At 36.1% G+C, this 13,431-nt stretch overlaps 1 protein-coding gene across 2 annotated transcripts in view; it reads left to right on the top strand.

Annotated features, from left to right (window-relative positions):
• Window positions 1–9,957, top strand: part of LOC134546349 (CD109 antigen-like) — a 211,467-nt gene extending 201,510 nt beyond the window's left edge. For both annotated transcript variants that reach the window (XM_063389125.1, XM_063389124.1), the window contains exons 27-28: window positions 2,193–2,295; window positions 9,150–9,957. In XM_063389125.1, the coding sequence (XP_063245195.1) occupies window positions 2,193–2,295; window positions 9,150–9,349 (303 nt within the window). In that variant the 3' untranslated portion in view covers window positions 9,350–9,957. The remainder of the gene's footprint in view (window positions 1–2,192; window positions 2,296–9,149) is intronic.
• The last annotated feature ends 3,474 nt before the right edge of the window (window positions 9,958–13,431 follow it).

The following is a 13,431-nucleotide window of genomic DNA, read 5'->3' on the forward strand; positions in this document are numbered from 1 at the left end:
ATTCAGCAATATCAAATTCTAAAACGCGAGTAAAAATTATCATTAAATTATATCAATGGCATATTTATTGGATTATTATTCCTTGCTCCTAATCACTTACTCTGGTTGATTACCTCCTGTATAACCTCAGTCAGTGATCGTAATTTATGTACACCTTTTCCCCACTAAGACGATTCAGGTGCAGATTCTGGAGCAGTGTTTTTTTATGTACGGATGTGTCAATACATCCGTCAGTTTGTGGGTGGTGTTGGGGGGGGGGGGGGGATTACTACTCTTAAAATATCACTTTATCTGTATGCTTGATAAAATATCCTTTGGTTAGCTCCCTCCGAAATATTCTTATACAACCTATGACGTGTAGCCTACTCCTTAGATATTTTACTTCCAACACGTTTGATTGCGTAGAGAAGGCGATTCTTCGAGTATGTGGCCCTTTCAGAATTAAATTATTATTATTATTAGTTACAACTGATGTTTATTTCGAGCCTCTTTGACTTCCAGTTCATACATAAAAGATGTGATGCTTGACGTCACCAGTAGGGATAGCGTGAAGGAGCTCCTCATTTCGCCAGACGCGACTGGCATACACACGTATTTATATTGCAATAATAAATTACTAAATGATAGCTTATTTTTCGAAAATATGATTATGTTTTTTTTACAAGAAGTACGAATGCCAGGACATTTACAAATAACATCGTTTTTAAACATTACATATAAAAAAAAAGGAAGTGTAATCAAAAGCCATAAGCTGCAGGTCAGCTAAAAACGGAAACCAAACATTTTTCTAGCTCTAGCCTCATGTATACATGCTTAAAAACATAATACATTTAAAACACTAAAATTAATGCAATAACCTGCAATATTTTGAAGACAGATATTCAGCTACAAAATATTCTCCGATAGTATAAAAAGTTCACCTGTATATATAGTTGCAAAGAAAAATACAGTCCTAATGAGATATCAAATATAGCAAATAATACCGCTTTGCAACATAACGTCATGCTATTAGATGGTCAACGTTCAACTGTTTGTGTAATACACATACGCACACACCTGTGACAAAATGTGTAAAGAAATAAAATTTGTAGGAGCGCAAAACCTTTGTAGTACACAGTTAAAAATTATTTTTTTTTTACGGGGGCAGGAAAACTACATTACTGGCCAACTTATTTGAATGTAGCGGTTAGCTGTGAACAAGCGTTCTTGGAAAAGAGACCAAATCTTGATAGTTTTGGCCACATAATCACCGCAGTAAAACATACAATTTGTATATCGTATATGTGTAGTGCACCAAATTAATATTTATTATAATTACCTTGGGTTGCACTCGGTTACGTACGGGTTTCTAACTGAAATGTACCAAAAATAGTAATATTTATTCTCTTGCGCTTTGTTGAGGATCGAGTAGTCTTGGATGGGTGTATGGGAAAGGGACAGAGAGGCAAAGGGATTGGAAATCTAATGCTAGCCGAGGAAGAGTACACCCTTCCCCACCCCTCTCTCCCAGACCGGTCGTAAACATGACACCCCCGCTGGGCGATAAGAATTCTGAGAACAGCGTCCTCTTGCCCACCCCCCCCTCCTTTTTCCGCGCGTCGCTACATCGTTCAACAGTACTGCTAATGCGCTCTGTTGAGGACAAAGATAACTACGCGTGTCTTTGCCCGCTAGCGAGAAACTCAGGATCTTAGCCTTAATATACAATTGGATATGTTGCTCCTTGGAACAATGTTCCTCAAAGCTTTGCAAACATTTAAAAATCCAAATATGTTTTTGTAATAACACAACTTAGCATTACAAACACATCCAATGACTTTCTTTATTTTCATGTTCTACCATAAAATTCAACTGAATATGCAATAATACACAATTACCTTACAATATAATTTTGTTTGGTTACACTAGTGAAATTTACTATGAATGAAGTGTTCAGAAATTTGGAATGCACTGTAGCCCTTTAGTTCATAATTAAATCTTTCAGTCCCCAGGTTTAATCCACTGAATTTTATCAGTTATACCCCATATAATTTATAATTTTGTAGTGTGTAGTTTAATCAGGGTGTTTTTATGGATATAGATAATACATATTAAAGTTTTCAATTATTATAATATGAGTTTAGAAAATGTGTCATGGATCATCCTGAGAGCAAAAACAAAATCATATTTTTGATTTCTTGTATTATTTCCAGATGTCTGCGCAAGAAAACTGTCCGACTGTGTCAGCGCACAGAACGCACAAAGTGGCCAAACAGAAACCTGTTCCAGTAACAATTTATGATTACTACGATTCATGTAAGTGTTAAACAACAAAATTTTCTGCATAAGAATTATATTATTAATCAAAATTAAACCACACTATGGTATATTTATATCTCACTTCTCTGTAGAAGTTTGCATGTAGTAAGCTTGCTACTTAAAGAAAATATATTTTGTTTGATAAATAGGTTTTTATAAACTATTTACCTGAAACTAAACACCCCTCTTGAATGTAATCATCACCTTGGGCTGCAATCACTGGCAATTTGAATTCAATACAGGCTGTTTACCTGTGCCCATGCAGAAAAAAAAAAACACCCGATGCTGTTCAAATTTTCAATGCAATGCACTCAAGTGTTTCCATTAATATACACCTATCCAGGGATAGATTTTAAGGATTCAACTGGACTGTCCAACGGACAGGTATAATTGGACACTTACCTGTCCGTAACTAATACCACCTGCCCAGCTTACGTTAAAAAAATTACTGGTTATAAACACTTTATATGCTTAAGAACATCACTGTACTCAAAACAAGTCAGTTTTAAATATTGATTTAAGTGTTTTGTACTAAATCACTGGTTTAATGTGTCTGAACTACTTATCAGATGAACTGTCATCAGATGCATCTTCCTCAGCTTGCTGCAGCCTAGCTACGCACTTTCTGTACGTTGAAATTTAATAGTAACCTGTCCCCCCGGACAGGCGGACAGGCGTTAGTCGAACCCTGCACCTATCCCTCACTTAGCACTTTTTCAGATTACACTTCATTTAGCGCAATGTCTTGAATAGCACGTCTGTAAATTTCAGTTAGCGCGAAATCTCAGCAGGCAAAAAAAAAAGTCATGCATGATTCCACAAAGTCTGTTTCAAGTTCTGTAAACAACAGATGTGTCGTGGCATGCAGTTAGTCATATGAGACCACGCTATTGGCTGTTGTACAATAATCAGCTATGGCTAGTTCAGTTGTGGCTATGGAGTGTAAAAGACCAAATGTTTTTACATCCGTCTGTATGCCGCCGTGCCGTATCATAGTCGTCTAGCCACAGACCAGGTCTTGAACTCAGTCTAGCCAGTGGCAGGGAATTCACACAAACAAGAGCAATGTCTGCCCATTCATCTGACGGTAATTGTACGTGCGTAATCACCTGCAGTTGGAATCATAGTGGAATCATGGCTTCCAAGTGAGAGCATAATGCATCGTGTTCAAGTATTTGAGACAAAACTAGAAGTATTATGGCACACAGATTGTCATGGACACACTTATGTTGGTACACTTTAGTTTTAAGCAAGCTAACTGTGTGCACAATCGTACGAAATAAAGACTATCAAAAGTTTGTGTCTGATGCTGCTGGTTGTAATACAGTGAATCCTAGATTCTACTTACACTTACAGTTCTCCAAAATTTGTCCTTACGACCGAGTTGTACGTACGAACCAGCGAGGCCAAATTACGTCCATTTGTGGCATTCTCTCTCTCTCTCTCCCCCCCCCCCCCCCCCAATCACCAAGAATTTTTCCCACCGTTGCCGCGAGAAATGAATTGCAGTGTCTATATATTGTGCTGATGTATTTTCAATCGAAATTATATCCTATTCGTGCAGAAAGAACACTTGAGCTAATCAAACGTAAAAATTAAAAAAAACTCGACAATGTCGTAAGCCCTGTGTTTACATTTTTTTATAGTTTATATCAATAAAATAATTAACACACAATATATTTGCACAAATAAAAAAATATCGTGGGTACTTTTAGTGTAGATAAGATTAGCTAGTAGGTCTAAAAAGTAAAAACATTGTGAAAAACGTAACGTTTATAGTCAGCAATGAACATTTTAAATCGTAAAATATACATATTTTATAACATGAAAAGTTGCTTTTATTTCTAAACATGTAATAAGTTAAGCCTAGGTGTGTAAGTCAGAGTAATTATAGCAGAAGACAATCTAAAATGCACGAGGAAAAAACGTAAACTCACAAATGTATAAACGTAACGGGAATGTCGGGAATATTACGTGGCTGCTTGCAAGTTCTGATACTGTATTTATGTCATAACTTAGCCGAAATAATGGTATGAGACATAAACTTCACAAGATAAAATGAGTGGAGTCTTGGTAACTGCTTTATACATATTTTATAATTTCGGAAGTATTGTACATTTGATGCATATTTTTTAAACTAACCATTTATTTCTGGGGATTGTAAATAATTAATTATTGGTATCAAGACATCAAGATGAACGTAAACTTGAACATGTCACGGTAGTGAGAAAACTGGTGTGTATACCAATAAACTGGTATTAGAACTGTACAAAACTGGTACACGGGAGGTGGAGCTTTATTTTTTTCCGCTACGCTCGCTTCTATTGGCTGGCTGCTGATGGAAGGTCATGAATCTGGACGGAGCATAGAGTGAGTTATACTGCGCATGTGCAGCTCAAGGAACAAAGAGAGCCAGCCGGCGGCTACGCCGCGCCGTAATAGTAGCTGACCGAGTACAATGACCTTTCTCTGCATACGGCACGCTATTGACGATAAATTTCCATCAATTTGCGGCCTTTTTTTTAAATTTTTTATTGTGACGCAATGTGTATGAAGCTCGTATTTGTTATAAACGCTGCAGGTTGCAACTGTATTTTAATAAACTTTAACGTATTTCTTACACTTTTCATATATATATATATATATATATATATATATATATATATATATAAATTTTTTTTGCCTCATTTTTCACGGTTTCTGAAAATCTGTACGTACGACTGAGGTGTACGTACAAACCGGGGAGCGTACGTGCAAGGTTTTACTCTAGCAGCAATATATTTGTTATTAGATACTGGAAGCAAAATGAATAGATGATTCCCTTGGAAAAGGTTGTTAAATTAATGTTGCAATTAAAAAAATAATCATACACCTGACAGGATTGGTGTGAACCAGGTGGTGATACATGAATAAGCACTTTAATTTTTGAAAAATTGAAATGTAACTATCCGGACAGTAATATCGGTTTCACTGTCAGTAAAGAATGGTTTGGAAAGGTACGCGACGTGAGTTGAAGGTCACACCCCGGTGGGCAAGTCAGCCAGCCGACTAACGATAAAGTACATAACCACGTATCTCCCGTTACACTGTGTCGTATTTGTCATACAAAGTGCGATGGGAGGTACATAAAGATAAATGGTGTGACTAATTTATAGTTGAGTGTTATTCAACGCATTTATATTACTTAAAGTATATTTTCTACACAATTTTGGAACATATTAAATAAATTATCCTTTCTATTCATGGAAACTAATGCTTCAGATAACGCGATTTTGAATAACTAGAATTTTTAGGAACGTGTTAGCTGTGCTATGTGAGGGATAGGTGTACAGTAGTCTCTCGCTAATCCGGACCCCGCTAGTCCGGACATCCGGTTAATCCGGACGAATCTATAAAAAAAAAAAAAAAAAAAAAAATGTTGTGACAAAGGAAAATAAGAAAGTACATTTCTAAGATAGGGTCCTCTTGCCCTCAGTTGCCGGGAGTCTTACCACTAGTTTTCCGCCCATCGTCTGTTTTCCAAGAAGTGACTCACTCTATACCTGCGAGTTGTTTTGTTTTGTTCCCTTCATTCGATGGTTATTCGTGCTGGTGATAGGTGCTCATGACAGTTATTTTTATTCAGTGTGAGTGTTGTATCGTGTGCACTTATTAAGAGCAACGTAATGGCTACTGAACGTAAGAAAGTGACTGCAGCAATGGAGCAAAAACACCAAGCCTTATTTCATATTGATGCGGGTGAATCATTAACTAGAATCGTGCAAGATTTAGGAGTGGGAAAACAAACTGTTTCTCATTGAAAAAGAAATCAGAAAGAAATGGAAGATTTTTGTGCCAAAATGGTGAGTAAGGACAGTCTGGATAACAGAAGTACCTTACAAAAAACCAAAAAATTAAACTTTAGACGAGGTTTTGTACATTTGGTTTTTCCAACAACGTGAACAAGATGTTCCACTGTCGGGCGTAACATTAGAAGCGTTCGCGCTCCAACTCAATGAAAAATTAAATATAAATTTAATGTAATGTTTTATATATAAGTTACATATGTACATAGTTTCTTAAGTAGTACTTTATAATAAAACACAGTTGATTTTTAAGCATAAAGATTTTTTCTTTAGCCTATAAAACTTGTTTTTGATACATTTTAAAGTTGATTACGGTTGATCCGGACAGGGCCCGGTCCGGACAAGTTCGGATTAGCGAGACTCTATTGTACTTGATTTAACTGGAACCTATTTAAGTACATGTTATAAAAATCACTATACACAGTGAAACTAAACATGACCATGGAGTAAAATAAATTATTTTAAGTGTCTATGGAGACAAGTTACTAACAATTTTTAATAGAAAGAGTGATAAAAAATTAAGAACACGAAGGATGTGGGTATGATCACAAATGAAATAGCTCTTTTTCACAAGAATAAATAAATTTTAGATTCTTCGAATAAAAAAAAGAATACTAATATTTTTTATCCTACATAAAAAAAACTTTGATCCTAAATAATTCCTGAACTTGAAGCTTGCCATAATTAGGTAGTTTATGCAGCTTAACTAATTGTTGAAATGAACATGTGTAGTCTTGAATTGAGTATCGGGCATGTGAAATTGATAACATGGCATATGATTAGGAACTACCACAATGCTTCTTTGTTGAGCCACAGCTACATTCTGATCAAGAAATATTCACACCTCTTAGTTGAACTTAACATATTTACACACTCGTTGGCTCATAAATGTAATATGGTGTGTAATTTAATCAAATAATTCATGATAAATAATTACCACCCATGTCAAACTAAAGCATAAAAAGCATTATACCAGCAGAAATATTTAGTTATACAGTTAAAACAATAGTCACATAACACTGTTTAACAATACTGATTTACAGAAGTAATTAAATTAATAATACGTGATATAACAATACTATCTTTCGAACATGGCCCGTCGTATTTTTCACAGCACTAAGCTCCAAATCCGTTGTTATCCTCTGCCTAAATACTCTCTTAAGTTGGGGTGATATTGGATGCAGGCGGGCGACCCACCTATCCCTGCAGCATGGCAGGGTTCAACCTGAGCTGCACGCCTCCACATGGAGCTCACTCAAGGCTGCTCCAACGGTTCTTGACGTCCACCCCCAAAACACAACCACGCACAGCTGCGTCATTTCTACCTTTCCATGCCGTCTTCTCTATATATCGGTTCCCTCACCACATTACCTACTATTTCCCCTCATGTGATCAGAATTTTTGTAACACTCAAAAATTGTTACCTCAGCAAATAAGTTTCACTTCAAAAACTCTCACCACATACACCACCTAAACTAAAATATGTGTAGAATGATAAAATGTAATTATTAACATTAGGAAAAGCTTTAAGATAAGTCTTAACATGTTCATCTTGTATCATCCTTCACTACTGCAGAAAATAATTTTTAAGTAAAAATTGTAACCATCAACAGAGGCTATTAGCAAATTGTCTGTCTTGGTATAAAAGAAAGAAAAATTAAATAAAATCAATTAAAAACTATGAGTTGACTTAACTTCACTGGGGAAAAAACTGTAACTCTGAGGGGACTTACTCGTTTAGGCTAATACGAGGTTTATTATTACAGTGCCAATTAACTTGATTAATTACTTTTCATTCTAGGATCAAAACTAATAGGTTTGTCACTCCGCATGAAATGTCTGGTGAGAGATGAATTAAAGGAGATTTTTAAAAATTACTAAACACTAATTTGAAAACAACTTACATTTATAACTCACAATAACTATTAGTAATGACTCATGTAATTAACTATTCAACGACCCTACGAGAGAGAACTTCACCAAATTCTTCCCTAATTCTTTCTAATGTGTAACCTTAATAAATCCAGGTTTTAGATGTTCTTATTACAGCTATGAAAACATAGCGAAAGTTTTTAAAAGACCTGAAGATTTCTTGATCTATCACTTTAAAACCGCCTCTCCTGCCCTTGAAAACCTGAACAAACTTTACATTTTCAAACTTGGACTCTATCAACTTGCTACCAAGTCGGGCAGCATCCCAACCAGTGAGCCTACCCTGACTACATTCCAATCTACACTACTCCTTACCACTGACGTGAGTCATAGCCTCTGCGAGAGTGAACCTTGAGCTCACGCTTACTCCTGCTTTTATCCCCGCATACCGCCACACCTACTAGAACAATCCATGGTTGTTGACCCCTCCATCCAGATGTGCAGCCACACCGCACGCCCCAGAAATCGCCACCAATACCGCGCAAGACGCACGGCTGAACAAACAAACTGCATGAGAATTTGTACAATCTGCGTGCCAGCCGCACACTGCGTCTGCCACGTGCTCCAATTACTGGTCCCGCCACCCACGCGGCGAGTGAACAGAGCAGCCAGCCCAGAGTCCCATCAGTAAAGTCCTAAAATTTGATTTCAAGAACCATGGAAAATTTTGACCCACAACGATATCTTTAAAATGTGTCAGGAAAACACTTAAAATCTAGCACAGGCGAACAACAAATACCCGGAAAATTAATCTAAACCACATATTCACATTGTAAATAATAATTAAGTTAAATCTATTTTCAATGGATTGCCAACTTTTCATCAAAAACAAAAACTTCTCAAGTAGGAAATTGGACTTAATATGTTATTTGCATTGTTAACTGTTACCTATAAATCACTGTCACACCAAAAACACAGTTTTTAAATTTTAGGCAGTTAGATATCTATGTGGGGTAACCATTCAGATGTCAATGCTAGAAAATTAATACATAAAATTATGTGTATTTTGTATAAACTTGTAGATTTTTAGTGCAATGCAATCAGAAATGCATGTTGGCATGTGGCATGTTTCAGCTCGCAGAGCCCGGGTGTTCTACCAGCCGCGGGTGGCCACCCTGTGCGACATCTGCGAAGGAGAGGACTGCGGAGACGTGTGTGACAGCAGCTCCAACCCACACAGCGACCTGAAGGCCCCTGCGGCGGCATGTTACCACGCCCCCTTCACGTGGGCGGTCTCTCTGGGTGCCGTGACCATCCTGTACATCTTAGGCTGAGTGATGCTACAGAACTATGAGACTGTCACGAGTGTCACACACGTCCAGTGGCAAGAGTGCATTCAGATTGTTATAATGTGTACAAGGAACATAACAGTTGTACAAGAGCAGATTGTTAATACTGCTTAAAATGGCTGTGTAAAATATTTACATGTTAGTATGGTTGTAGACAAGTTTAAGAGCAGGCAGAAAATTGTGTATTTTTGTTACCCTCAAATTTAAAACAGAAGACTAATATTAATTTGTCTGCCAAGGAAAGTAGAGGTATACATATGGCATAACTTAAATAATGCAAAATTTTTTCCACTTAGTTATATTTTGTTATAAACTATATTGGTTATAAAATAACCCTGGCCAATGATACATATGGTGCCTAAAGATTATAGTGCTGCATCATATTATTTAGTAGAACCAAAAAATACCTGTAATATTATTTAATTACTATGTTAATCACACTAAATAAAAATGACATTACAACAGAAATGGTAGGGATTTTGATACTTAAGCAATATTAATTTCCTGCATTTGTAATATTTAAAGATATTTTGTAAAATTTGTATATTGATAAACATGAAAATTCTCCCATTAAAACATATTTACACCTTTAACCATGTTCTTATTTTATGCAACAATTTCTAATTAAAACCAGAACCTTTCCAAGACATGCTTACAGCAAAACAAACTGCTGTAACTTCAGGAAAGTAGTGAGTTCTGGAAGATCAAATCATAAATGGCTTGTTTAAGGAACCATCCAAACATTTGGCTGTGATAATTTCAGAAAATCATGACAAAACCTAAATCAAAATGTCAAACCCAGACGTCTGGAATGGGAGTCATCTTTATTTTGCTTATATTGCTAATTGAAATTTCGACCGTGTCTATAACAAGTTTGGGAATAAAAAAACTTATAATCTTCTAATTTCTCCAAATATTAATAATAACTGAACAAGTTTCTTTTTTTTACCAAAGTATACTAACCATCATACGTAGGGCCTCCTGAAAGTGGTAAATAAAATTTTCAGATTTCGTCATTAAAAATTAGCAAAAGCGGTGTTAAAATTCACTTAAAAACATAAAAGCGGTTCTAAAAACTTGGGGGAAAAATGTGTGAGGGTTACTGTAAATATATCTGAAATTATTTAAGTTAAATAATTTTACTTGAACCTACTAATTACTGAATATCCTAAACAAATATGTTACATATATTTATAAGACAAACTTTTGATTTAGACACTGATTATTAGTTCGTTCCCATAAACTAATCTGGAAAACTATTGATTCCTTTAACTAAAGCGGGGACGCACCGCAACGCTGAAATACCACAATGCCGAAATGCCAAATTGATCACAACGCCAACAGCTAGAAAACTGCTGTGTACCACAACGCCGAATTACCACATTACCACACAACGCTGAAATACACTAACGCCGAAAAATGTCATTGCAGCAGGGGTCGAAAATGGTCACTTAACTCGCTCACAGTCACTTATTTTGCATCAATTGCTTTTTTGTCACTTTTTTTTAAACAGTCACTTTATTTACTTTTTTTTCGATATTGGTGCCCAAAATTTGCGTTTCAGTTTATGAAAGTGACATTAATTAAATGCTTGAATTTGTGTCTTTGACCGTAATCAAGGTATTTGCCATTTGCCATAACATGGATTGTGTTGAGATCGTTTTTTACATGCCTAAAAGCGTAAACAACAACTGAAGTCGAACTATCCATTAATCAATTCGCCCAACAGTATCGATCGGCTGACGTGATGGCAGATAACCTATGTTCGCGCCAGTGTGTTCTGTAGTTAGTCTGATTATGGTCTTAAGTTAGGTTTGTCCTTAGGGGCCTTGGCTAGCGATATGACTTGTCATGCTATACTATTATTTGAGATAAACAAGTAACCAGGAAATAATATTGTAGTGTTGTGATGTTTTCTTGTGTGGTGAAGATGGGGAAGCATCGTTTTCGTAGCGAGTGCCTAGAGAGGCGCGATTATAATGGATATATCATTAACGAGTGGGCAAAAAACGTAATGATACTGATGTTTTTTGTGCAGTTTGTTGTGTGTCAATCAGAATATCAACCAAAGGGTATCAATCACTATCTCAACATGCTATTTGCGAGCGACATAAGAGTGAATGTCGGAATAAGTTGGCTCCTAGTCAGCTAAAATTCACGGTCGTTCGACCTTCATGTTCAGCTTCCACATCAAGTGAAGTGTCGTCAGAAAACCATGTTAAATGTCTTTACAGTGTACGAGATCGTGCAACAAGTGCAGAACTGAACTGGGTATTGAAATCTATTATTTCAAATTATTCAGCATCATTTTGTGGAGGAATATCTGACTTTTTAAAAGTATGTTTGGTGAGAGTGTGCCTGAGGACTTCAGCCTTAGCAGCACTAAATTTAGTTATCTACTAACAGATGCATTAAGCCCATATTTTCGCAATGTTATTTTGAAAGACATGGATGGGGTGCATACTATTCGGTATGCTACGACGAAACAAACCACACAGCTAGAAAGGAACTGCAAATTGCTATCAGGTACTCGTCTAAAACGAAGCTACAGATTATCACTCACCATCTTGAAACCTTTTTTATTGGATCAGATACAGGCGAAATACCAGTTGAGAAAATTAATTCTGCACTGGACAATGCTGAGTTACCTCGTCAGAAGATATTAATGTTAGGGAGTGATGGCCCTAATGTCAACAAGAAAGTTGCTCGTATTATATGTGAAGAGTTGGTTTCTATTCGCAAGGCACCCCTTGTTAATATTGGCACATGCAGCATCCACACACTTCACAATGCTCAATGCATTTCTCACTGGACTTGATAAACTTGGATGTAGCTGATTTGGTAATGGCTGTCCATGATTTTTTTGATGGTTGGCCTTCAAGATGTGAGGACTACTTACAAATACAAGATGACCTATCTGTTCCAAAACATAGTTTCATCAAGCATGTTCCGTCAAGGTGGCTTACCTTAGAAGGAGCTGCATCACGATTGATCGAACAATGGAAAGCTCTCAAAAAATACTTCCTAAGTTATGTCCCCAAAAAGAGAAATAGCCTAGGCAAGTGCAACAACTACAAGAGAATAGTGGGTTTACTAAAGAAGCTTACTGTAAAGGCTGAACTTCTTTTCATGTGCAGCAGTGCCAGAGTATTCACACGCTTCACTGGTGCATTCCAGAGGGAAGAACCAATGATACATGTTATGCATGATGAACTAGACAATCTTGCTAAGAGTTTGCTTGGAAAGGTTTGCAAACCAGAACTTATACAAACTGTTGGTGTAAGTGAAGATTTACTAAAAACAGAGAACCTACTTCCTGCCCAGAAAATCGCATGTTGAGAAAGAGATTTTGACAAAAATTTCAAAGGTAAGTTCTAGATTTAGTTGTAGATTTAAATCTTCAAATTGTACTTTCAGGGTGGCCACTTGACCTGGAAATTTTTTTTCCCCCTGTAAGGAACAGTAGGGGAATTTTTTTTAAGAACCTAGAATCATTTTTGTTTTGTAATATATTTCTTATAGTAGCCTACCATTTTTAACTTTGGTTCCAACGTGTAAACAATGTACTAAATTATGCACAGATCATTGCAGTAAGTGCATTAAACCATTTTACAATTGTCTAGAATGGAAGCATTTTCATAAATGTTTAAAAAATTAGAAAATTTATTAATTAAATAGTATTCACCTCCTTTAATAATACTGTAAAATATATATATTTTTTTAATTTGAAAAATGTTTACCCCTATTATCAACCCCCCCCCCCCCCCCCCAGACTAGTTTAATACGTTTGTGCCTGCTGTTTTTTTTTTAAATATCTATATTTTATTTTAAAAAAGGAGATCCCTAAAAAAACAAAACTAGCAGGCAGGAGGTGTGATTAACTTACCTCGAAATGTTATTGATGATAGGGGTGAAAAAAATTCTAATTTTAAAATAATTTTAGGTAATTAATGAGAAAGGTTGTTACTATTGAGTGTACCCTATTTTCAAATTTTAATTTAACTTTTTTTTTTTTTTTAAATTTTTCACAAGAGACCCTAATCTAGACAATTACCAACAATTTTAAC

This window comes from Bacillus rossius, chromosome 1, assembly GCF_032445375.1.
Source record: "Bacillus rossius redtenbacheri isolate Brsri chromosome 1, Brsri_v3, whole genome shotgun sequence".
In the NCBI taxonomy this organism is placed as follows: Eukaryota; Metazoa; Arthropoda; class Insecta; order Phasmatodea; family Bacillidae; genus Bacillus; species Bacillus rossius.